Raw genomic sequence first — 27,497 nt, 5'->3', positions numbered from 1 at the left:
TGATTAAGAACTTGCTGTCCTAAATGTGCATTGTTTATAAAAAGCATGTCTGGTGTAAAATGCAAATACTGAAGCAAAGAAAGACGGGGCTTTTGGAACTCAGCTGGGTTCCGTTGAAATTCTGACCTTACAAAGTTAAATAAGAACAAAAGTGTTTCCTAAAGACAGGATACTGTTTTAAAGAGGCATCTAATACCTATGGTAGCTGTAGAAGTAATCTTTTTAAATAAGTTCCAACAACCCACGAAATCTGCTTTTGCTGGCTTAATGTAAAATTAACATATTCAATGAACTGCCATACTCCAAATTAATACATATGAAAATGATAAAAATTTATTGATTCTAATTTACATTTAATGTCATAGATTTAAAGTGAGGTGGGGGGATAAAAGGATAGAATAACCAGAAAGTACAGCCATGACAAGGAATCATGGGCTGTAGGAAAATAAGTTACAAGGAGGTCTCTTTATGTAAAAGGAAATACATGTGGTAAACAATGGTAAAGGTAGAAATGAATGTGGTATGTACACTGTGCTCTTTCTTCATTAGGCTCTCTCTTAACTAAAACTACTAAAAGCATTCATATCAACTAATCCAGGTTCTCCATTCTCCCTGGAAACATACTGATTAATGCAGGACAAACTGAACACTGGGGCCATGGTTACTTCCTATGCTCCACATATTGCTGTTTCTACCAGTTATGCTCTCCAACAGTTCCTGTCAGTTTTTCCCCCAAAATTATGTTTATTCCATTTGCATCGGCCTAGTAATTACTTGATTTAATTAAATATTAAGTAAAATGATGAAACATGAGTAATGAAACTTTTTGGTTTATAAAATCCAAATGGAAAAATACCCTATAAATAATTGCTGTCAAACTGGGTGAATGTAAGACTGCTTTAAAAGATTGGGGTGAGGACAGAGAGGATGAATGATAAAAATTTAGAAATCTATACTCATATTATTTTTAAGTATTTTTAATTTCTTGCTCTACTTTAAAGAAAACTGGAAAAATAGTAATACCACATATTAATAATAACTGCTAGTGATGACTGAACATTTAATATACCCCAAGAATTAGTCAAAGCACTTCAAATATATCACATTTGTTTAATGTTTATCATAATTTGAATTAGTACTATTATCATAATATCTTATGGAAATACCCAAGTGAATTTTTTGGCCAACCCAATATCATCCCCATTTTACAGATAATAGAAACTGAGGCACAGAGAGTTAGGTTGCCTAAGGTTACATTATCCATAGAGGTGGAGGCCAGCCAGCCAGTCTGGCTTTTAACAGCTATGCTGATGCAATGCAAGTGTAGTTTATACATGAATGAAAACACAAAATGCCAGTCACTGGACTCTCAAAAGCTTTAGACCCTCATCAAAGGATTAACAACTAAATATTGCCATAAATTCTAGGTTTTAAAGCTCCAAATTTACAACTATAAAATTTACGATTCCCTTGCTTTAACTGACTTTAATACCAGTGCGATCACATTGGTGACAAAGTTTTGCCTTCTACAAGGGTGAAAGTCGTAGTCTTAAATACTAACCAGAATGAGAGTTGAGGTCTGTATACACTGGAATAGGGATTTATTGTAGATACTTAAGCAGAAGTGTGACAGGATTTAATTGATGATTTGGAGGAGCATTCTGGCAGTGAGGCCTGGATTTTTTTCTTTTTTTTTAATTGGTATATAATTGCTTTACAATGTTAATTTCTGCTGTACAATGAAGTAAATAGGCTAAATGTGTACATATATCCCTCCCTCTTAGATCTCCTTCCCACCTCCATCCCCCATCCCACTGTGCATCCAGGTCATCACAGAGCACCAAGCTGAGCTTCCTATGCTTTATATATAGCAGGCTCCAATTAGCTATCTAAAATGATACAACAGATGAACAGAATTGGAGAATTCACTCTGATAATATATCAATTGCTGTATAAATGTAAAAAAGTTGTTTAGTTACTGTTCAGGTTTAAGGTTTTATTGATCTTAGGATATAGTCTCAGACCCATTCCATTTCTTCCTTCCTTCCCTCATTTACTTATTTATTTAACAGACAGCCACTGGGTACCCACTATGTACTAGTGATACAGATGGAGAAGGCAATGGCACCCCACTCCAGTACTCTTGCCTGGAAAATCCCATGGACAGCGGAGCCTGGTAGGCTACAGTCCATGGGGTCATGAAGAGTCAGATATGACTGAGCAACTTCGCTTTCACTTTTCATTTTCATGCATTGGAGGAGGAAATAGCAACCTACTCCAGTATTCTTGCCTGGAGAACCCTCGGGACAGGGAAGCCTAGTGGGCTGCCATCTATCTATGGGGTCGCCTCGCACAGAGTCGGACACAACTGAAGCAACTTAGCAGCAGCAGCAGCAGTGATACAGTGATACAGGCTCTGCCATCACAGAGCTTTTTAAAAATTTTTTAATATTTATTTGGCTGTGCTGGATCTTAGCTGCAGCATGTGGGATCTGGTTTCTTGACCAGGGATCGAACCCAGGCCCCTTTGCACTGGGAGCCTAGAGTCCTAGCCACTGGACTACCAGGGAAGTCCCAGAGCGGTTTATATTCTAGAGGGGGAGACAGAAATTTAACAAATGAATCCAGAAGTAGCAAACTATCACTGTAATGTGCTACCAAGGTAAAGTACAGGACACTAGAGGAACAAACAGTAATGGGTCTTTGTTGTTTTTTAAATTTTTTTAGGAAGGAGTACTCAGGTGTTTAAACATAACTCAATTAAAATGAAGACCTAGAGTGATATTTGGACACATTTCATTAACTCATTTGGCCTTCACAACAATGCAGCAATGCAGTAAAACTGATATTATGTCTAGTTACCCAATGTTTGATTGTAACTATGTACTGGACTGTATTCTAGGAGTGGAACATACAGCGATGAACAAGACAGAAAAGGTCCTTGCCTTGTTGCAGTTTGGATGTATCACCTCATTGCCACCTTTACTTCTGAGACAATCAAATATATTCCCCCTTAGACAGGGATTCATCCTATTTCTTCTTTTTTGGTAATTATAACTTCCCAGGGTTACAGATTAATAATTTTTTATCTACTAGTAATTTTTCATATTTAAAGATAAGGTCATATATATATGAAACACTTTCAGTGGTGCCTGGTTAGATAGAAGTTCAGTAACTGTTAACTACTGTTAGAATTGCTGTTATTATTACAATGCTTAATCTCATGTCCTTTCTGGTACACAGGATTTCATTTCTTGAATTAAATTCCATACACGTTTATTGTAGGCATATCATAGGATTTGCAAACTCTTTTGTGGAAATTACAAGATCAGTGAAGAAAAATCTCTTTAATATTGTCTATTTCTACCTTCCATGCTTAGCTATGTGATCTTGGATAAACCTCAAGCTCTGTAAGCCTTGGGTTCCTCATGTTAAATATATAGATAGATATATACCTATCTATTCAGCTGTTGTCAGCAGAAGTGGACAGCAGACTGTGTGTTGGGGGGGGGGGTGTTGGGGGAATCAATAAATGTTAGCCACAAAGCATAACAATTCTAATACTCTAAAAAGCAGACACTGGGCTAATCTAAAGTTTATCCATGCTTTCAGATAAACATGAAAGACTAAAGACTGAGAGGTTTCCCATCAAATTAAAAAATTAACAGGCATACTTAGACCACTGAAAAGAAACAAATCAGGAAAATTTAACACTTTTGCTCCACTGAAAGTGTTTTCAATGGTGATTGTTAATTTGAAACAATGAGTCCTCTCCCTCTTTAAAGTGATTCCCTAGACCAGCAAGAAAAAAAATGAGATTGGAGAGTTAACTGGGAACTCTTGTAAAAGCAGATGTTATATAAATGCAGGGTGCCAACCACCTGCAATATGAACAGGTAAGAGGGATGAGGTGTGTGTTTGTTTTTTAAGAGCAGAGATTCAACTATGAAACAGGATTATAGTATGGGGAAAGACACTTGATTAGATAAATTAGGGTCCCCTTACATATGTTTTGTTGTTTAGTTGCTAAGTCGTTTGGGACTCTTTTTGCAACCCCGGGACTGTAGCCCACTAGGCTCACCTGTCCATGGGGTTTCTGAGGCAAGAATACAGGAGTGGGTAGCCATTCCCTTCTCCTGGGTGTCTTCCCCACCCAGGAAGTGAACCTGCATCTCCCACATTGGTAGGCAGACTCTACCACTGAGCCACCAGGAAAGTCTGCCCTCCCCCCCTTTATATATGTATATGCTTAAATACTTAAATAATTCCTAATATGACTTCTAAGCAGATGTACAAGGATATTCATTTCAGTGCAAGTTATTTAACTCACTTTTGAAACATAGTAAGGTAACATTGTAGGTTTGGGTCTTGACTTTCTTTCCATGAAGCTGTTGGTTGTTTAGGGACCCATCGGGTAAAGACATGTGATTCTAGTATTTGAACTTGGAAGGTAAGAAACCTGGGAAGTAGGCAAAGCAGCACTCTTGGAGTCAATTCTCATTTAGAGGCCACCGTGAGCACCCAAGACAAGGGCTTCCCTCCCGTTGACTACTGCCAAGGAAAAGAAAAGAGAAGTCATTTCTTCTGGATCAGAAGAAATGTTGCTAACAGAAGGGGTTTTGTTAGCAACTGGCTTGCTCAGTGCCCTTCATAAAAATTCTCCCGGCTGAGGGTTCTACGCTGGCAAAGGTCTCGGTTCCCTTCTTTGCTCGGGCGGTGAGCGTCTTTTCCTTTGCCAAGATGGTGGCCCTGGCATCATCTGGAGGCGGACAGTGCAGATCGCCTCCGGACAGGTGGCTTGCTAATAGCCTAGTTCTCCCCTGTCATCCTCGGACAACACACGGGGCAGCGTCCACCACCTCAGAACCAAGGATGAGCGACTTGGGCTGCCGGGTAACGAGAACCTTGGCCAAGATGGTGGACGCGCAGCCAGGCGGCGTCAGCTGCCTTTACCAAGATGGCGGCGGGCGGCTTCCGGCACGCGCTTACCCAATCCTCTGCAAATGTCAGGGCAGAGCAGCCGCTGCCAGTCTGGGTGCAGCCGGGGGAAAAGTAGCTGCCGCCGAGCGCCCGGGCAGGGCTAGGTGGAGCTGCCGCAGCCTCCGTCCCCGGCGGCAGCAGGCAAGCGATGTCACCTGTAGGGGCGCAAAAGTTACCTCCCCAAACCCTAAAGCAACACAAACACAACCTTTCCCCGAGTCACACAAATGGTAGTATGTGCGGCCCAAGGTAGGAGGCTCAACCCCGGCGTCGCCGTAGCCTCCCGAGGCGGCGAGTTTGGGGAGGGGGCTGGAGCGGAGGCTGGGGCGTGGGCCTCCCGCGCCGACTCCCCTGGCCCCACGCCCCTCTCTTTGGGGACAAGCCACGTGTTTCCCTCGGATGGAGGGGGAGGTGCGTAACGGGAACAGCTGGAAGGAGTTTAACGCTGACATTTTAAAGCTGCGTGTGTTCAATTTTATTTGGAGGGACTGGGGTCCCATGAACACGAAATAGTGAGCAACGCACTGAGGCGAGTGCAGCAAATGTCAAGATTCTGGGGAAGGGCCTCCGCTGGAAACTTGGACGTGGGCCCCCGAGGGGGGTGGAAGGAGAGGTCAGGAGTTGGGGGTGGCGGGGGAGGAGGGCGTACTTTGCAAGCAACTTACTATTTCGCTTGCAACTTGCTTTTAGGCCTGCCACCTCCTGCTTTCCTTAAAAATAATAAAAAGTGCAAAGAAATCTAGTTCGCCGGAGGTTTTGCATTTGGCGTGCAACTTCCTTCAAGTGTGAGCGCGCTAGGACGGAGGGAGGGATGGGGGTTGAACTTGGCAGGCGGCGCCTCCTTCTGCCGCCGCCGCCTCGCAGACTCGGAGAAGAGGGTGGGGGACGGTCGCGGCGCGGGGGAGGGTGGGTTCTGCTTTGCAACTTCACTCTGGTGCAAGCGTGCTCGGCGGGTGCAGACTGGGCCGCCCAGACGATGCGGGGGTGGGGGATCGGCCGGCACGCGACTCCCCGTGGGCCAAGAGTACGTACGAGCGGACCCCCTTCCCTGCCCGCCCCTCCCTGAAGCCTCCCCAGAGGGCGTGTCTAGCTGTCCGGTCCCGCGAGCGGCCGAGACGCTGCGGCACCGTTTCCGTGCAACCCCGTAGCCCCATTCGAAGTGACACACTTCGCTCAACTCGGCCCGGGGGCGGAGGCGCGGACCGGCCCCGCGGCTCTGCTGCGGCCGCGCCCCGGCTCCCCCAGCCAGCCCGCTGTCATCCGCAGGGGCGCTGACGGCGTTTACCGCCGAAGGACCGGGCGAGCCCCGGAGTGGATCCGGAGTCGCGGAGTTGGGCGGGGGCGGGAAGGAGCGGCAAGAAGAGAAACTAGAGAGAAAACTCGGCTTCCCTCCGAAGCCTGCCCCAGAAAGGCCAGGTCGGCCTCGCCGGCGCCTCCTCTCCTTTTGCCTGGGGGGTGGAGAGGTGGGGGGCGACGAGGCGGCCTGGGCGGGAGCCGCGCCGGGGGGCCGCGGGCGGGCAGGCGCCGTCGCGGCCGGGGTGGCGGGGCCCGCGCGGAGGGCGTGGGGGCGGGGGCCGCGGCCGCTCCTGCAGTTGCCGACCGTCGCCAACAGGTTGCACCGTTCCCCGCGCCACCGCGCGGCCCCTCAGGCGGGGAGCGGCCGGGGGTGGAGTGGGAGCGTGCGCGCGCGCGCGCGTGTGTGTGTGTGTGTATGTGTGCGCGCCGTGGCGCCGCCTCCGCCCGCCCCCGTCTCGGTCCCGTTCGTTCGCCGCGGCCGGGCGGCCCTTTCGCGTGTCCGCGCTGCCTCCCCTCCTCCTCCTCCTCCTCCATTTTGCGAGCTCGAGTCTGTGACGGGAGCCCGAGTCACCGCCCGCCCGTCGGGGACGGATTCTAGTGGGTGGAAAGAGACGCCGCAGCCGGAGCGGCGGAGCGCCGGCCCGGAGGACGCGCGCCGGAGAGCCCCGGCCCGCGAAGACGTGCGCGGGGCGGGGGTCTGGCTTGTCAGCCGGGAAATGGGAGACTTTCTCAAATAGGGGCTCTCCCCTCCCCCTCATGGAGAAGGGGGCAGCTGTTTACTTCCTTTTTTTTAGAGAAAAAAATCTCTCTCTCCTGCTGCTCTTGCTTTCACACGCTAAGTTGTTTATCTCGGCTGCGGTGGGAGCCGCGGACGGTGGCGGGTGAGCGGCGCAGCCGGCAGAGGTAAGGGGAGGGCCCGGGGCCGGGGCCCGGGCGGGCGCTTGCTCCCCGAGGTGCGGGCCGGGGCCTGGAGGCTGGCTCGGGGGCGCCGCGGTAGCTCGCAAACTTTTATTAGCCTCGGGGAGTGGGGGTGGGGGCTGACGAGGGCCGGGTGGCGGTGACGAAAGGGCAGCGCGCGGGTGACAGCGCTGGCCTCTTCCTCTCCCTGGGCCGCCGTCCCTCGGACGGGCCGAGGGGGAGGAACCCGAGCTCCCTGCGAGTGGAGCCTCGTCGAGCCGCCGCAGGTTTCCAGGCTCTCGCTCTCGTTCCCTGGCAAGGAATCCTGGTTGGTTTTTTTCTTCTTTTTTTCCCTCTTTCCTGGTCCCTTTTCTTTTCCCTCCCAGGGGGCCTCCATGACACCCATTTTTCTGGTGAACGTTGAGCGGCGTCTGAATTCTCGCCTGAATCTTTCCACTCCACCCTAGTGCGCCCGAGCGCGAGCAGGGTTTGTGTCGAGGCTCCAGTGCGTCTCCTTTCTGGCGGGCGCGCAGTGTGTGTGTGTGTGTGTGTGTGTGTGTGTGTGCGCGCGCGCGCGCGCGTGTACACACGCAGGGGGCTGACAGTCTGCGACTTGGAGACTTCGGCCAGGGCTGGCGTTATCTGGTGGAAGTGGGCGTGTCGGAGAAAGAACTCAACAGGTCTGGACACATTTCTCTCTTAACCTCGCACTTTTTTCCCCTCTCCCCTCCCTCGGCCCCGGGTTTGTTCTTTAGCGCTGGGCATCACTTCGCGCCTGAAGGTTTGAAGTAGCCCCTTTTAGAAAAAAGACCCTCGCTAACCATAATAGTTTTGAGGTGCAGTTTTTGACAAGCGCTAGTTTGACGTTTTGAGATTGCAGACTCGACAATTGCAGCCTTGTAATGCCGCTTAAGACTCCTCGGCATGGTTCGTTAAGGCCGACTACTGTGACAGGGTTATTCGCAACTTAAACGGGGGGATAAAGTCGTTTGAGGTATCTTTTCGTTTTATGAAGTTTTGTTTTGGTTTCGAGTTTGAAGGCAGCTGTCAAAGCGGCGTGGATATTCATTAGGCTCCATTTGATACCTTGTGTTTAGAGATCGTTATCAGATAAATACAGCAGAGGGGAGGGGAGAAAAGCAGTTTACCCTTGAGATTTATAGAGGCGGGTACCCACCTCTGCCTGCCTTCATCACATTCCACTTTTAGAGAGGACCGGTGAAGTTTGAGCATCTTAAAGTCTCCGTACAGGAAAAGTTTTCTTTCTTTGAACGGGATTTGACTATAATGTCGCAAATAATGCTTATCGAAGAATACCTGCCTCTTAAAAGATTTGGATTGTTTATAACCTATCAACCTAACCTTCTTGAAAGAAGGCTCAGAATTAGGATAGGTTAAGCTTTAGAATGCGGAGCAAATTTTTTTAGCATTTTACTTGGATTTATATGAATGTGATTTTACAGGTCTGGGGTGGTTTTTATTTTTTTTGTTTGTTTTTCTTTGTTTTTTTCAATATTTAGATATTCAGAACGGAAAAAATTTAATTTAGAGATTATAGTAGTATTTCATACTGAGGTCTTAAGCGGTTTAAAAACATGTAATTTCATCAATAGATTCTGTTGTGTTGTAAGGGTTTGAGAGAGCTATAGTTCTTGTACAGTATTTAAATAAGCTAAAATTGTAGTGTGAAGCTACTACACATTCTACTTTTTTAAATCTAAATTTTGACTAGCCTGTGTACAGTGCCTGTCATTTCATATGTCCAAAATTTGAAGGCAGGCACTATTAGGCACATTCAGTAGGAAATATGGGTTAAAATAAGAGCCTTTTCCTACTCTATTGAAAGATGAGCAGACCATCATTGTTTATTTTTTCAAATAGAATACATGGTTCACCAGTAGGTTGTACTAAAAGGTTTGGATGTGTGACCAGCCAGTAGGAGGGGAATTGAGGAGTAATTAGAGAATTCTAGCATAGTGTTTATCAAGTTTTACGTTTATTGGTTCTCAGAAAAGCCGATAACCTTGATTAGTTGAAAAGAAATGATCATACTTCCTTTTTTAAAATTAAATACTTTGACATCAGCTGGAACCTTTAGAATAATCAGATGTCATGAATTATAATGTCTCTGATTAACAAAGATACCAATTTGTGAGTGGCAGGATGACAAGCCAGGCTTAGTTTGATACAGTATTGTTCAGAGCTGTACAAATGGACTGCATTGTACTTTTAAATGTGGTGACTGAATGGGAGCAGGAGCCTCTGCTTTTGTATTCTGGAAGGCAGAATCTATCTACTCTTTTGATAACAGGAATTAGATTCGGTGTTAACTAAAAGGTTCACTTAACAGGCTCTTACTAATCGGATCACAGAGATAATGTGATTTTGTAGCTTATTATGTCCCCTTCTTTTTTTGTAGCTGATACTCACTGATGGACCCCAAGGAGTCATTAAGCACCCCCAGTAGAGAAGAAATTCCCAGCAGTGTGCTTGGTCGAGAGAGGGGAAATGTGATGGACTTCTATAAAACCCTAAGGGGAGGAGCTACTCTGAAGGTTTCTGCATCTTCGCCCTCACTGGCTGCTGCTTCTCAGTCAGACTCCAAGCAGCAAAGACTTCTGGTTGATTTTCCAAAAGGCTCAGGAAGCAATGCGCAGCAGCCAGATCTGTCCAAGGCAGTTTCACTGTCAATGGGACTGTACATGGGAGAGACAGAGACAAAAGTGATGGGAAATGACCTGGGATTCCCACAACAGGGCCAAATCAGCCTTTCCTCTGGGGAAACAGACTTTCGGCTTCTGGAAGAAAGCATCGCAAACCTCAATAGGTCAACCAGTGTTCCAGAGAACCCCAAGAATTCGGCATCTGCTGCTGTCTCTGCTGCCCCCACAGAGAAGGAGTTTCCAAAAACTCACTCTGATGTGTCTTCAGAACAGCAGAATTTGAAAGGCCAGAAGGGCAGTAACGGGGGTAATATGAAGTTATATACCACAGACCAAAGCACCTTTGACATTTGGAGGAAAAAGCTCCAGGATTTGGAGTTTTCTTCTGGGTCCCCAAGTAAAGAGACAAGTGAAAGTCCTTGGAGCTCAGACCTCTTGATAGATGAAAACTGTTTGCTTTCTCCTTTGGCAGGAGAGGATGATCCATTCCTTCTGGAAGGAAGCTCGAATGAGGACTGTAAGCCTCTTGTTTTACCGGACACTAAGCCTAAAATTAAAGATAATGGAGATTTGATCTTACCAAGTCCTAGCAGTGTGCCACTGCCCCAAGTGAAAACAGAAAAAGAAGATTTTATCGAACTCTGCACCCCTGGGGTAATTAAGCAGGAGAAACTGGGCCCAGTTTATTGTCAGGCCAGCTTTTCTGGGGCCAATATAATTGGTAATAAAATGTCTGCCATTTCTGTTCATGGTGTGAGTACCTCTGGGGGACAGATGTACCACTACGACATGAATACAGCATCCCTTTCTCAACAACAGGATCAGAAACCTATTTTTAATGTCATTCCACCAATTCCTGTTGGTTCAGAAAATTGGAATAGATGCCAAGGGTCTGGAGATGATAACTTGACTTCCTTGGGGACTTTGAACTTCTCTGGTCGATCTGTTTTTTCTAACGGCTATTCAAGGTAAGATTAATGCTTTCTATTTCTTGAAAATGGTATGTTTAAGATCCATTGATAGATTTAAACATTTATTTGAATGTATTCGACTGCAATTCAAGTGCTTTTTCATGTGAATAAGTTTAAGTGGTCTTTTGAAAGTAGGCTTGGTAGACAAACTACATGATTTATCCATATGGACAAAACGCTTTCAAGTTTTGTGTTTGTTTTTTCCGAAATAGTGGTATTTAGTATCCCATTGGGCAGTGATTGAAAATTTTATGTAAAAATTTAAAATAATGTTGCTCATTAACAGCTAACTTTAGTAAAAGTGACATAAATTCAGAGGGGGATAATGTGTGGAAACATATTTATTGTGCATATTTTTAAGTTGTCCTAAAATATGCTCTTACGTGACAATGAAAAACACCTTTAATACTTACATAATCAAACCTTGTGCTATATTTGTACATCTGTGAAGTGTTAGCCTGGGGAAAATTAGAAGTGCTAACAATAAACCCTTTTCTTCAAACTGTGAACCTTCCTGTTGAAGATGCTGAGTTCTGAGATTACTAAAGCAGTGCAGTGAACAGTTTACCTGACCTGAGTATTAGATGTGGGACAGAGTTCCTGACCCAGGGTAGATAAGTTATGTCTGCTGATTGGTTTCTTTAAGAAAGAAATTGGTGCTGAGTTTACTTTAAAATGTTCCTGCAAGTTCTCAGATATATAACTAATGGCCAACGTTGTTAAGCTTCTGTCTCAGCTATGTTTAATTTGTTTCTATCTTCTTTATTCTCCATCATTTATAAGTGTACTGACATTTCTGTTTGACTCAAAAAGGTCTGTAAAAATGTAATTACCAAGAAAAAGTTCTAAATGTAGGTGAATCTGTTGGTAGGGGTTAAATGCTCTGTCCTGCACACCCATTGCCAATTCAGATAAATATGTATCACATTTTAGGTGTGAAGGAAAATATAAAAATTAATTATAGAGAGACAAGACTGATTAATCAGTGTGACTTCTTGAGTTGGGAGGAGGGCATAGTAGACACCATGATTTTTTGTATGTAAGTACTTCAAGTTCTAAGATGTTAATAATGGTAGTCACTTCCCACTTACAAGTCGTTGAAAATTTTATTTAAAATTTTAAAAAATACTTTATTAATGATATACCCGAATACTGAGGTGACTCTTTTCGTTCCTCTTTAATTAGGAAGCTTTGCTCGTTGGGGAAAAATTTTAGACTTAGATTTAGGCCATGTTCTATTCCTTTTAAAAGGCTTAGATGTTTCTTGTAAAAGAAAAAAAAAAATCCTTGGTTCTTGTGTGTTTTAATGTAAACTACATACTAATGTGTTACTTAAATAATAATTATCTTTTACGTAGAACGTTTCAACTTTTTATTGCTGTCATTCTGAACTGAAGGTTTAAAATGTTTTCAGTAAGAAGATTTGAGATGTTACTACATTAGCTTGTTGTGCTTCAGTCTTGAAAGACATGCTGTGTTTTAAATTTTTCAATTCAGTTTTTGGTAGTGGAATTCATGATTGTGCTTATTTGTCTTAAAAGAATAAGTGCATTTGATTTGACTAAGGTATTTGTAGGAAACTGCTACATTGATTTATAAAACATTTAATTGTACAAAGAAAAATAATATATCTTAGGAAACACTTGGTGATTATTAATGCTTTTTGTTCTGATACTCAGCATGGTATTGTTTTCATTTTCCTTACTGTAAAAAAGGCGTGGAACAAGAACTTCTCATTTTCTAATCACTTAACTTTCATTAAGCGCTATAAAATCTAGGATCTGGAGAATAAGTCTTAAATGAATATAGTTATTCTTTAATGATTTAAGATAGTTTTAATACTTTTTCAGGTCATTGATAACATTTAAGGTATGTCAGCCTCAACAACCATATGATCATAGGCAAAACGATCATGTGGCTCTTTCAAGATTCTTTAATATTTAGTGAAATGATTATTCTATGCTGATGTGTGGTTTGGAATTATAATGAGTAGTTTGTGTCCTAATGAAAAGATGTAATATCTTTACAGGGTAGTTTGAGAAGGTTTGAAAATTTTGTACTTGGTGGCATTATCTTAACATTGGGAACTGTGATTACCCTGAACAAAGCTTCTTCCAAGTAAATTGAAACAGTGTTTCTTTTTACCATCATTGAATTAGGCTATTGTTTCCAAACAATAACCCTGATATAACTAAAATTGGTTGCTTTCTCTTCTCTATATGTTACATGGTTCTAGCCAAACTTAGACTAGTGACCTTGAGTAATTGGCAGATAATTCAACATGATAAGACCACAACTATGTTAAATAATGACTTTCTGACTTTAGATACAGAAATATTAAATCCACTAATAACTTCACTTGCACTCTGTTTAAATTCTTTTAAAGTGTAAATTGTAATTTGACTTTTTAAGATGTCACCTAAAATTGCTTTTTCTTAAAAAGCTTAAAAACACTTTTCACTCTCTTTTATGAGGGAAGGCAGTTCTTCTGATGTATCAGCATAGTACAACATCCAGTTAATACATTGTTGTAAAATTATGAGTATCACAATGGGCCGTAGTAGACTATTTGAAGATTTAAGTTAATTGATAGTAAAATGAGAGGAACCTTGTTGATACTCAGATACATTCTTTAAGTAAAATGCAGTAGCCATTCTACCTTAATATACTTTTTAAATACTGAAATTCAAAAAATTTACCATAAACTTGTAACATTGATGAAGGCACATTTCTGCATAATTGATTTTCAACGCTGTTTCACTTGAGCATTAATGATGCAACTGCTGAAAGGAGGCATAGAAGTAAATGGTTTCCGGTGGAATTAAGAGGTTTTATTGGAACTGTGTTGAAACTTTAATATGAAAAAGTTGATCATTTTCTGAATCGTATGGTTATTGGAGAGAAAGAATGATACAAGATGAATTTGTAAACTAAGTCATAGGTGGAGTTTAAGGCTCTGTTGATTGGCATTTAATGAAGCTATGAAAATTTATGTAGATTTTAACATCTCATCATTATTTGCATCTGTGCCTCACTTATTAACATAATGGGAATGAAGACCTGTACAAACACAGGATGAATGAAGCAAATTGTGTCCCCTTTACATTTTTCTCATTAACATTGTGTTGCTTGTTTTCTCAGAGAGAGAGGAGGCCTGAGGAAGAGATTTTTACTGATTTCTCTCGTTTTTTTAATTGGTACTTTATTTGTACCTTTTTTCTCTCCTTCCAAAGGTTCTGGCAGTGAGTATTTCAATCAGTGTCTTTTTAAGCCTAGTATTTCTGATACTCACAAAATGATTTCTGAATGTTAAAGGAGGCTAGCTTTTGACCCTTTGTCTTCATTTTTTAAAACCCTGTACTTCATTATGGCTTTATTATTAGTAAAAGAAAAAAAAAGATAAACACAATGTGTATTCAGGTGTGTTAGTTTAGTTTGGAATCACTACAATACAGAGAGGTGTGATTAGCGTGTGGTCAGATTTTATTGAAATTATTTCTTATGATTTTTCTTTGACTGTTCCATTATATTTTTATAGTTGATAAAAATAATTTGTATTACAATGATGTTTTGGCTTTATCTATTGATGTTACAGATATTTTAGTTAATCTGGCCACTTTCACTATTATATAGACTGCTTATAAATTTTATGAACTATAAAAGACCTATTCTGAAACATACCTTGCATAAATATAGGTTAAATGCATGTTGTAACAGCAGTAAAATTCATATGTGTGTAGAGATCATATTAGTGGCTTTTTGAGATTTTAGCAAAGGAGAGATTGGATCAAAAGTGTTTAGTATGAGTGATTAATATAAAAGAATATCTGTATTAATTGGTTGGTTATATAAGTCTTAATCCACTCTGGGCTGCAGGTGATTTGAAATAGCCTAGTTGTTAGGAACTCTTAATTTACATTGGGTTTAAAATTAGCCTGGGGCATATTTCTTAAAACATATTTTTTCTTACTTTTAACATCATACCTAATTGTAGTGAGCAAAAAGTTTTCATTATGTACCACTGTTTATGTGAGCAAATTAAATACACAAAATAGGTTTGTGCCTGATAGCATATCAGGACATCCTGATAATTGTGTAATGCAGTATTTACAGGTGTTTGCCAAATTAATGGGCAGTTGCTTCCAAATTTCCAAGTCATAAAAAATGTATATTGGTAAATTGTGTTGCAAAAGAATTTTCAAGAAATATTTTGTTAAATATAGCTATAATTGAAAAAAAAATCAATTACTTATTGACCTTTATAGAAGGGTTTAAAAGGCAATGTACTCCTTATTTCTGTAATTTCAGAAAGACTTCCATTTAGGGAAAAAAACAAAAGATCTGTTAAGTGTTCCTCTCTCTGAATTGTGCATGATCATTTTTATGCTAGACTGGGTTAGAGTGTGAGTTTTAACGGTAAATTTTTGTACTGATTTTTACCCACGAAGGTATATTTTAGAAAATATTGTAGTTCAAAATTAGTTGGAAAGAGTGGTTTCTACCCTCAAACACCAGATTTTGATAGATTGCCTTTTTATTCTGACTACCACTGTCACATACATGCCTTGAATACAGGCTTCCAGTGGAGTTTGTGGATTAACAGGTGTTGGGGGAAGGGATGTGAGAGGGCGAAGTAGTAAAGATGTGAAAAGGTGGAAGATAAGTTTAGAAACATCAAGAACATTCCGAAAACCAACAGTTTGGATCAGCTGTGATGAATTCAGAGGACTGAAAAAAGAGAACTTTGGAGCTCTGTTTGCACATCAACTCTTTGCACATAAAGCAGTGCATTAACCAGGATTACAATTTAGTTTCTTTTATTTGACGTAAAAATCTAAAGCTAATTGTGGCAATACAGCCCTGATGTTTATAGGGATCCTTGTTGTCTTTTGCTATTCTTTATTACCAAAAAAAAAAAAAAAAAGGATGGAATGGAAATTTTAGTTGCTTTTAGATTATTTCAGCTAAGACCAAGTTTGTATTTTTCCCATTTTTATTTAGACTGCTCTTTATTAAAAAAAGTCTAATTACTGCCATGTAGTTGAAACAGTGATGATATATGATGTGAATATAAGCACTTTATATTTCTCAGTGCATTTTGACATACACTGTCATTTGACCATGTCATACACTTCAGGAGTAGAATCCTCTTCTTGAGTAGTAATGTATTTCCATGGGTTGTGTATTTTTCTACTGAAAAGTAAGGAAACGGATTCTTGTTTAATATAATTACCAATTTATAATAAATTATGTGTGTGTGCATGCTCAGCCATGTCTGACTCTTTGCAACCTTATGGACTGTATCCTACCAGGCTACTCTGTTCATGGGATTCTTCGGGCAAAGAATATTGGAATTGGTTGCGCTATTTCCTTCTCCAGAGGATCTTCCCTACCCAGGGATTGAACCTGAGTCTCCTAAGTCTCCTGCATTGCAGGGATAGTTTTTACCGCTTGAACCATTGAGGAAGCCCATAATAAACTATGGAATTCTCCAGTTGCTAGATGGTCATTTAAGCTATTTATATTGCAATATATTCCTTAAAGCCAATTATTTTGAATGGAAGTGTGTCATCACCTAATTTTATCTCTGGCCCAGCTTTAATATTAATGACTTATCTTAGTAGAGCTGCATGCTTAAATATACTTTTTCAGAGTAGCATATTAATTTTGAGTGCCTTAAAATTTTTTTCATTTGAGCAAGTTTCAACAAGATCAGTAATGTCTCTAATACAACAAATTTAGTGAAAATGTCTCATTTTAGAATTTTTTTCATTTGCACTGTAGAGCTCCAAATATATATATTTCAGGGGAGAAAGGTTATTAATAATATGATTAGCTATAAATATTTAGCACATTATCTTACATTGAATTTTTATTTTTTAAACTTAAGTTCAACTTAAGTATGTAGTATTTAGGACATACAGTTTGTGGCAATAAACGTTAATTTTTCTTTTTTATAATAAAATTAACCTTTATTCTGGTTGATTTCATAATTGTCCTTAATATTTAGCTATGGCTATTATGAAAGTATATTTGATAGCCAATTTTTTAAAGCTGTTGTGAAATGACATCTAATTTAGTACATGATTTATTATTTCATGCTGGTTGGGGCAGTGTGTGACTTATGACCTTATGACTGTCACATGTTGAACATTAACGCTCTACTGGTTCGCTGTGGACACTTTTTTACTTTGCTGTTGTTTTAATGGTTTGTGCTTTTGTTTTGTAATTACTGGGGATAAGGGTTTCCTTAATTTTAAGATGACATAAATGGCAAATTTGGTGGATTTAAAAAAAATAATAAAACTTCAATCCCTTCCAAACAATTTCGTTACTTAATAGTAGAAGTAATAGAAAGAAATAGACTAAAAATTAGGAGACTTGAGTTCTAATGCTGAGCTGAACTGATCTGTGACCTTGAATAATCAGGTGTTTTAGACTAAAAATATTTTCTTTACAAGTATACATGAATTATTTTCAAAACATGTGTGTGCTTCTGTCTCTAAAATCCTACAGTCCTCTTATTATTTTAGTGAATGAGGCACCTGGGGTAGGGAATGAAAAACTGAAATTGATTCTTTGTACACTGTCAAGTATAAGACAAGAATGAAACAAGGTTCAGTATTTTTACAAAATAGTAATTTAAAATAATGTAGTTGGTGGTACATAGAAAATAATATGTAAAAACTGTTGTTGGTAGAGCCTGAGAGCTGGGGCTCGAGTTCTCAAAGCTTGCTTTCCGTGTTAGGTACAGTGATTTTAGATTAGAAGTTAAAGGGACTTGAGAGCTCATTTACAGCCCACTTATTTTTTCAGAAGAGGAAATGAGACCTATAGAAAGTGTTTAGAGAAACAGCACAGGATTAGTTAGTGGTATTATCAGAAACGATTTAGCAACTAAACAACACCAACAATTACACTTAGAATAACTAATTCTCAGTAGTCTAAGCTCCCCAGCAGGCCTCTCTTAACATCTGGTCTCTAGATATCTGAGACAAAATACAGATTAGTCAGGTATTTTGTAAAAGTTATGATGACGTTAACTACTTCAGATTTTTTAAAAATGTATGTTATCCATATTCTTTCCTGTATATTTTAAACTTTTTTTTCCTAATAATTTTTTCTATAATTTTCTGTCACCAGTATGCTCAAGACTTTGTATACATTCATCTCATTTAAACCCCTAACAACCCTATGAAGGCTTTTAATTCTGGTTTCTGTGTTGTTACTGACTCTGTCAATAACTTTGTAGTATAGAAGACAGCTGTTATTTACCTTAATTTTACAGGTGGGGAAATTTGAGACATTTATAGAGAAAGAGAAAATAATAGGAATACTTAATTGTGATCTGAAGGGGAAATATTTAATATTGTCTTAGAAATCCCTCTTGAAGTGAAGTGAAAGTCTCTGTGTCATGTCCGACTCTTTGCGACCCCGTGGACTATACCATGGAATTCTCTGGGCCAGAATACTGGAGTGGGTAGCCTTTCCCTTCTCCAGGGGATCTTCCCAACACAGGGACTGAACCCAGGTCTCCTGCACTGCACTTGGAGTCTTTACCAACTGATACTTTCTATTTGTCATAAGTGAATTTTTAAACAATATAAGAAGGAGAAATGGGATCAAGCCACTTGTCTCTCATGTGTATATTTGTGTAGTCACTTTCTGCTCTCTGTCAGTTTCAGCTTCTGTAAAATAGAACACCCAGCACTCTTGTTTGAGGGATTTGTGCATGGTTGTTTACTTTGAAAATTAAAAAGTACTATAAAAATTCAGTGTGGCATTCTTAAAGCTCTGCCAAGTCTCCTGAGCTCAAACCAACATGCCCCTCACTGGCTTAAGTACATTGGGACATCTGTGCCTGTGTAGGCGTTTCCCATTTATGAAGCATTAAGACATTTTCAGTACCATTATGTATAACCCCCGAAGGGTCATGGATACCGGTTTTATAAGGACGAAATATATTTAAAGCTTTCAAGGGCCAAATCACTGTTTTATTGCATTTTTTTCTTTTCAGTTTGGGTTTTTTGTTAGCTTTTCAGTGTGATGTAAATTTAATAGCCATGTTAATAACTTCAACCACATTGTTATCCTTTTAAATAAATGCTAGAGTATCCCTCTTTCTGTTTTATTGTCTGGTATTCTAAAATCAAGTATGCAAAGATTGTCATTAAGAAACTTTAATCTGAAAAGCTGTGTGTGAAAGAACTTCTGACTATAATGAATACCAAAATGTATCCTCAGGGCATAAATCTGGGAGAATTATGCAGTTCACTTAACTTTATTTACTAACATTTTTCTTTTTGATAAAGTGGTTGAAAAAATTTTCAGAAAAACAAATTTAGTGGATGAAACCAATCTCTTTGGATAACAAAGTGTCAAATTCAGAAACAAGTGACAGTTTAAATGGGTAAGCTGTTAAAATTGATAATATAAAACTGATAATTTAAAATGGTAATATGCTAATTTAAATTGGTAATATAAAAGAATAACTCAGTTTATAGGCAGCTTTCTTATAGGGAAACTAAGACTTTTAATTAGAACTAAATGTGAAATGTGTCATCTGGAATCCAGCTGAGTTTACTAAGGACAAAGTGTGACTATAAAATACCTAGATTGATTTTTTAAAAACAGGAAACACAAAATGAATGTTGTCTTTTTAAGCCTCTACCTTGGGAGGCTATGTATATTCTTCTTTTGAAATTGCCTTCAAAACCACCTTATAAGACTTATTACACTATAGTAGCACCTAAATGTTCTCACTTAATCAGAAAATGTGTTTATTCCTGAGTTTGATCATTTACCTTACTTATGTGATTCCAGATGATTTGAGTATTTCCAATAATGTAGAAATTTAATCCTCTGCCAAGTTATAACATTTGTTTTCATTGAGATTATTTAAAAGAACTCATGTAGGTATTTCTGTAGAAGACTTACATTTAGAAGTTTGTGGAATACCCCTGCAATTGCCTAGCCTCCCAAGATAAGGCTTCCCTGGTAGCTCAATGGTAGAGAATCCTCCTGCCAATGCAGAAGACAAAGGTTTGATCCCCAGGTCAGGAAGATCCCCTGGAGAAGGAAATGGCAATGCACTCTGGTATTCTTCCCTGGAGAATCCCATGGACTGAGGAGTCTGGTAGGCTACAGTCCATGGGATCACAAAAGAGTCTGACACCACTGAGCTCCTCTCAACATTAACTAATTTGAAATGAATGTGACTCGATTGCTAAATTCAGATTGCTTTCTTTAAGCTATCAAGGAGCTTTATGCTAGCAACTTATATACTCCCTTTTCTTGACATAGTATAGAAAAAAATAGATTTACTCACCTCTTAGCCTGATTTTTTTTATAGATATTAATATATATTTTATGTTCAAGTAAAGTGGGCCTTTCTTTGCCTTGAACTTGAAGGGAATCTGATGTTAGCAGATGTACAGCAAATGTAAATTCCTACAGCAATACATTTCCTTTTCCAAAATCCAAATCCAATCTCATTTCCCAATCCCAAACAATTCATTTCCCATTCCAGTCAGTGTATCAGAGAATTAACTGTTTGAGGTTAGTTATAGGAAGAACAGGGGCTTCCCAGGTGGTGCTAGTGGTAAAGAACCCTCCTGCCAATGCAGGAGACATGAGAGATGGAGATGTGGGTTTGATCCCTGGGTCAGGAAGATCCCCTGGAGCCAGTCATGGGAACCCACTCTAATATTCTTACCTAGATAATCCCTGGCGGGCTACAGTCCACAGTCCAAGGGGTTGCAGAGTCAGACATGACTGAAACGACTTAGCATGTATGGGAAGATTAACCCAAGTACACTAAACTTATTTATATCCATAAAATAGTTTAACAGATAGTTACAGTTACATGTGTTTTCTACTTTTATTCCTTATGACCTGAAAAGAAATGTTCTACTCCTACTGAAAGTACTTTTAAAAATTTAGTAAATTTTGGTTGTCACTACTCTTTTTTTAATTTAGCCATGTTTATTTTTCATAAAATGCTAGAATTGGAATGGATCCCAGCCTTTGAAATCATAAAGATACATGCAGTGGCATTAAAAATACGATATACCTTTTGTAACTATTCTGTTAGTGCTGAAATTCTTTGTGAGAATTTCCTTTTTGAGATGATTCTGCTTAATAAGTTTAGTACGTTTCCCATGTCTGTATTGAAAACAACTTGTTTTCTCAAATAGTTATTCTTTCTCCCCCTCAAAATGATCTGTAGGTTTTTGATGGCTAAGGAAAGGAAATAAAGAGCCATTATAGTGTGGCCAATGTGCTCTTCTAATAAATTCACTTTTATGTCTTTACTCTTTTATTAGACTGGCATACTCTAGCTTGTTCTTTTAGCTGGGAGCCTGAGTGATGTTTCTATTCAGTAGGAAATGCTTCTTATCACTAAACATATACAATGGGCTGGTGTAGGTGCAGTCTGTGGGCACTAGGTTTTTAATATAAGAAATAATTTTAGAAGAAAGGTAAGAAAAATAGGTGAAATAATCTCTAACTCAATATATTAGGGATGAGTAACCCTTTAATTGAGAACAATCATTTAACAAGGCTGTACAGTACTGTGGGGGTACCACAGACATATTTAAAAGAGAAAGTAAATAAGTGAAGCCAGAAGGAAAAGTTAGAACAGAAACCGATGGAAGAAGAAAATGAAAATTCTAAATGCCAGTTCCAGGGTCTGGTTAAATCTGGTTTTTCTATGCCTAAGTGTTTCTGTACGAACACTGGGAAATACATAAGCTTCCAGTTACATTGTGGTAATAGGTGGAGGAGCCACAAAGGCATGTCTTAGGAAGGGAATTCTTGAGATGGGTGGAGTGGGAGGTTAACTGCATCTCAGAGTGCCTCCCAACAGCTCTGGCCGCAGCACACACTTAACGAGCTAGGCACTGGACATCTGGAGGTGAAGATAAATATCTCCAACCACGAACCTCACAGATCTAGAGATCTTCATGCCTCTTCCATTCTGCCCTCGACTCCAGCTTCCCCCATCACTTTCCGCACCCAGTTTGCTTTTTGAAATGTCCACTTTCCCCAAAAGGCATAACTGAAACTTCATGGAGTAGAGTGTGTGGATGAATGGGAAGTAGGAGTTGATTCAGCTATTTGAAATAAAAAGATGGCAACAAGGAGTCTGAGAGAGGCGGAAAGAATGAACTAATCAGATGAGCAGTGAGTAGCTGGGAATGAACCAGCGGGAGACTTCAGTCATGAGCACAGTTGCTCAGTCATGTCCAACTCTTTGTGACCCCATGGGCTGCATCCCTTCAGGCTCCTCTGTCCATGGGATTTCCCAGAGGAGACTACTAGAGCAGGTTGTCATTTGCTTCTGGGGATTTTCCTGACCCAGGGATCAAACCCATGTCTCCTGCATTGGCATGTGGATTCTTTACCACAGAGCCCCCAGGGAAGCTCAGTATATACAGTACTGTCACCCTATACATTGTGTGATATAAGAAGGAGGAAACCTGACTTGCACCCTTGATGTTAAGACTTTTTCCTTTTCTTCCAGTCCCTTGAGAATATCTCCTTACTCTACAAGAAGCATAGCCCTCCTTTTAGGTCCCCTGATGCGTTTTATGCCTGGAAACATTCTCCCCCCCCCCCCACCCCCCGCCACACACACATATATCTACACGGCTCTGTCTCTCACTTTATTTAGGTCTCCACCTAAATGTCAACTCCTAAGAGAAAACTTCTCTGACTGCTTTATCTGAAATAGTAGCATCTCTTCTCAACATTATATATCTAATTGTTTATGTCTTATCTGTTCACCTGCTGAAATCTAAGTTGCTTAAGGGCAGTGATGCTGTTGGCCTTGCTTATTCTTGTATCCTAGCAAGTCACAGAGTGTGTAACACATAGTAAGACCTCAATAAATGCACATTGAATATATGAATAAACCTGACATACAAACTAAGATGTGTGGGGATGGACTGCACCTCTGTCTTTCCAGAGAAAAGAAATGTCAGCAGATAGTATCACTGAGAGATGACAACCCAAGTTATGTTCTCCAGATAGGAAGTAGGTTTTAAGATGGATTAGTGCTTATGCAGACAATGTGTACATAAAGAAAATGTGTTTTTAGTTGCTGTCAGCCTTTAAACTTGCTCTAAGACTTTGAAATGGATTGCTTTTTCACAGTGTCTTAGAACAGTGCTGATACATTTGTTATTGTTGTTCACTCAGTCGTGTCTTGACTCTTTGCGACCCCATGGACTGCAGCACACCAGGCTTCCCTGTCCTTCAATATCTCCCAGAGTTTGTTCAAATTCATGTCCTTTGAGTCTGGTACATTTACCATTGGGCAAATTGAGGTAGCCAAAGCTTTTGAACATAAGAGTTTGGGATCTGGCTTTTTGAAATTTATCTTCCTTTAGATAGTACTTTCATAGCTTTCATCTTATTTCTCACTTGTTTTAGAATTGAGATTACACTTGCAGACATGTAATATACACATTTGTGTTGGTTTATCTAGAACAAGTCAGGCAAGAAACCAATTTGCCCATTTTTCAGATAAGTATGTGTATAATGACTGAATACTCCCAAGAGAGAAGGTGTCTTATTTTTTGTCTGAATTTCCCAATTATCTTTCTTAAGCTTATTTAGAACTTAACTTGGGTTGTCATCTCTCAGTCATACATCTGCTGACATTTCTTTTCTCTAGATTTGACTTACTCTGTTTTTAGTTTTGACTTGCTCTATCTATAGTACATAGCAGCAATTCAAAGCTAGTAAGATATCCCTTCTACCAAAAATGGTAATAGAGTTCAACTTAATATGGTGAAGGCAGTCATAGAAAAGAGAAAATGTAAGGTAAGTAGGCATAAACTAAAGCAAGAAAATCAGATGAGGTCATTTAAGAACAAACTGCTTTAGCATTCAGGAAGAAAGAATGGAGGACCAAGGACAGGGCTCTGGAACGCATCCAGAGAAAGCAGCCACAAAAGATAATGAATAGCTGTAGAATTAGGAGACCAACAATTTTAAACTGGGGTGGGAGAGAGTAGCATATACTGTCAAGTCAACTAGGGAAAAAGAGAAAGAATAGATTATCATAAATATGAGAGACTGCTGTTGAAGCCAATCTGTAAAATATATAAACATTCTCAAAAAGTTAAAGCCAGAGAAATCAGTGAACTCCTAAATGGAACAGCAATATAACTAGATTAAATTTGATTATCCCTAAGTTTCAGAGCCTGATCAGTCTTTCAAGTTTAGGTGAAAATACTAAAGTGGATAATGATAGACACACTTGTGACACCATTGGGACCCTGGCACTGAGTTAGGAGTAAGAGACAAAAGACTGGAAACCAGGAGGGAATTAGGTTTCTGTTTCCGGAGAAGCCAGCACAGCAGAAAGAAAACAACAAAAACTGACCATACCTAGTGCAACACTGCTCTTACTATTATTCCTCTAATCAAAACATGTCTGTGGTTCTGTTGCTCGTAGCATTGTGGTTCACCGTCCTCTTTCCACCACAGCCTGTATCCACATAGCAGCCGTGTGGATGCTCCGGAACCCTTGGAGAATGTGGATTATGCACAGCTCATGCAGCTCTGTCCTGACCTGTCATATCCAAGAAAGCATATCTGAGTGTAGGATGAGATGGTAGGCTAGTTTGTGAATTGACTTTTTTAAAATTGTTTTTATTATTGTTATTTTCACTAAAGCCTTCTCAAAATTTACAAAAATAATGTGTTCATTCCCTTCAGCAAAATTATACCAAGAACATTTAATAAACTTCTTCCTCATTGCCTCTCATTTCCTCTTTCTTCCTTTCCTTTCCTGTCTCTCCTTATCTTCTACATTTCTGCATAATCATATAAGCATACATACATATAAGGCATCCTGGATTGTTTTAGATAAAAATAGGATCATCATATACCACTTTCTCTGCAGCTTGCTTTTCTAACAGTACACTCTGAACATCCTTCCAGATCAACAGGTGTAGATCCCATTTTTTTTTTCCATTTATTTTTATTAGTTGGAGGCTAATTACTTTACAATATTGTGGTGGTTTTTGTCATACATTGACATGAATCAGCCATGGATTTACAGGTATTCCCCATCTCGATCCGCCCTCCCACCTCCCTCTCCACCCAATCCCTCTGGGTCTTCCCAGTGCACCAGGCCCGAGCACTTGTCTCATGCATCCAACCTGGGCTGGTGATCTGTTTCACCCTAGATAATATACATGTTTCAGTGCTGTTCTCTCAAAACATCCCACCCTCGCCTTCTCCCACAGAGTCCAAAAGTCTATTCTGTACATCTGTGTCTCTCTTTCTGTTTTGCATATAGGGTTATCATTACCATCTTTCTAAATTCCATATATATGCGTTAGTATGCTGTAATGGTCTTTATCTTTCTGGCTTACTTCACTCTGTATAAGGGGCTCCAGTTTCATCCATCTCATTAGGACTGGTTCAAATGAATTCTTTTTAATGGCTGAGTAATATTCCATGGTGTATATGCACCACAGCTTCCTTATCCATTCATCTGCTGATGGGCATCTAGGTTGCTTCCATGTCCTGGCTATTATAAACAGTGCTGCGATGAATATTAGGGTGCACGTGTCTCTTTCAGATCTGGTTTCCTCAGTGTGTATGCCCAGAAGTGGGATTGCTGGGTCATATGGCAGTTCTATTTCCAGTTTTTTAAGAAATCTCCACACTGTTCTCCATAGTGGCTGTACTAGTTTGCATTCCCACCAACAGTGTAAGAGGGTTCCCTTTTCTCCACACCCTCTCCAGCATTTATTGCTTGGAGACTTTTGGATAGCAGCCATCCTGACTGGCATGTAATGGTACCTCATTGTGGTTTTGATTTGCATTTCTCTGATAATGAGTGATGAGCATCTTTTCATGTGTTTGTTAGCCATCTGTATGTCTTCTTTGGAGAAATGTCTGTTTAGTTCTTTGGCCCATTTTTTGATTGGGTCATTTATTTTTCTGGAATTGAGCTTCAGGAGTTGCTTGTATATTTTTGAGATTAATCCTTTGTTGCTTCGTTTGCTATTATTTTCTCCCAATCTGAGGGCTGTCTTTTCACCTTGCTTATAGTTTCCTTTGTTGTGCAAAAGCTTTTCAGTTTAATTAGGTCCCATTTGTTTATTTTTGCTTTTATTTCCAATATTCTGGGAGGTGGGTCCTAGAGGATCCTGCTGTGGTTTATGTCGGAGAGTGTTTTGCCTATGTTCTCCTCTAGGAGTTTTATAGTTTCTGGTCTTACATTTAGATCTTTAATCCATTTTGAGTTTATTTTTGTGTATGGTGTTGGAAAGTGTTCTAGTTTCATTCTTTTACAAGTGGTTGACCAGTTTTCCCAGCACCACTTGTTAAAGAGGTTGTCTTTTTTACATTGTATATTCTTGCCTCCTTTGTCGAAGATAAGGTGTCCATAGGTTCGTGGATTTGTCTCTGGGCTTTCTATTCTGTTCCATTGATCTATATTTCTGTCTTTGTGCCAGTACCATACTGTCTTGATGACTGTGGCTTTGTGGTATAGTCTGAAGTCAGGCAGGTTGATTCCTCCAGCTCCATTCTTCTTTCTCAAGATTACTTTGGCTATTCGAGGTTTTTTGTATTTCCATACAAATTGTGAAATTATTTGTTCTAGTTCTGTGAAAAATACCGTTGGTAGCTTGATAGGGATTGCATTGAATCTATAGACTGCTTTGGGTAGTATAGTCATTTTGACAATATTGATTCTTCCAATCCATGAACACGGTATCTTTCTCCATCTGTTTGTGTCCTCTTTGATTTCTTTCATCAGTGTTTTATAGTTTTCTATGTATAGGTCTTTTATTTCTTTAGGTAGATATACTCCTAAGTATTTTATTCTTTTTGTTGCAATGGTGAATGGTATTGTTTCCTTAATTTCTCTTTCTGTTTCCTCATTGTTAGTGTATAGGAATGCAAGGGATTTATGTGTGTTAATTTTATATCCTGCACCTTTACTATATTTGTTGATTAGCTCTAGTAATTTTCTGGTAGAGTCTTTAGGGTTTTCTGTTTAGAGGATCATGTCATCTGCAAACAGCAAGAGTTTCACTTCTTCTTTTCCTATCTGGATTCCTTTTACTTCTTTTTCTGCTCTGATTGCTGTGGCCAAAACCTCCAAAACTATGTTGAATAGTAGTGGTGAGAGTGGGCACCCTTGTCTTGTTCCTGATTTTAGGGGAAATGATTTCAGTTTTTCACCATTGAGGGTAATGCTTGCTGTGGGTTTGTCATATATAGCTTTTATTATGTTGAGGAATGTTCCTTCTATTCCTGCTTTCTGGAGAGTTTTTATTATAAATGGATGTTGAATTTTGTCAAAGGCTTTCTCTGCATCTATTGAGATAATCATATGGTTTTTATCTTTGAATTTGTTAATGTGGTGTATTACATTAATTGATTTGTGGATATTAAAGAATCCTTGCATTCCTGGGATAAAGCCTACTTGGTTATGATGCATGATCTTTTTAATATGTTGTTGGATTCTGTTTACTAGAATTTTGTTAAGGATTTTTGCATCTATGTTCATCAGTGATATTGGCCTGTAGTTTTCTTTTTTGTGGCATCTTTGTCTGGTTTTGGAATTAGGGTGATGGTGGCCTCATAGAATGAGTTTGGAAGTTTACCTTCTTCTGTAATTTTCTGGAAGAGTTTGAGTAAGATAGGTGTTAGC

At 39.8% G+C, this 27,497-nt stretch overlaps 1 protein-coding gene across 8 annotated transcripts in view; it reads left to right on the top strand.

The window, feature by feature from the left end:
* Nucleotides 1-27,497, top strand: part of NR3C1 (nuclear receptor subfamily 3 group C member 1) — a 151,115-nt gene that overhangs the window by 25,202 nt on the left and 98,416 nt on the right. The window contains exons 1-2 of one of the 8 annotated variants that reach the window (XM_061151633.1): nucleotides 5,493-5,509; nucleotides 9,593-10,804. In XM_061151633.1, the coding sequence (XP_061007616.1) occupies nucleotides 9,606-10,804 (1,199 nt within the window). In that variant the 5' untranslated portion in view covers nucleotides 5,493-5,509; nucleotides 9,593-9,605. Of the gene's footprint in view, nucleotides 1-5,492; nucleotides 5,510-5,939; nucleotides 6,005-6,178; nucleotides 6,397-6,746; nucleotides 7,180-7,385; nucleotides 7,502-7,719; nucleotides 7,854-9,592; nucleotides 10,805-27,497 lie in introns of those variants that run through there. The other 7 variants (XM_061151631.1, XM_061151628.1, XM_061151627.1 and 4 more) reach the window with 7 other exon arrangements.

Source organism: Dama dama, chromosome 9 (genome assembly GCF_033118175.1).
Source record: "Dama dama isolate Ldn47 chromosome 9, ASM3311817v1, whole genome shotgun sequence".
Lineage (NCBI taxonomy): Eukaryota > Metazoa > Chordata > Mammalia > Artiodactyla > Cervidae > Dama > Dama dama.
This window is presented reverse-complemented; position numbering and strand designations above follow the sequence as displayed.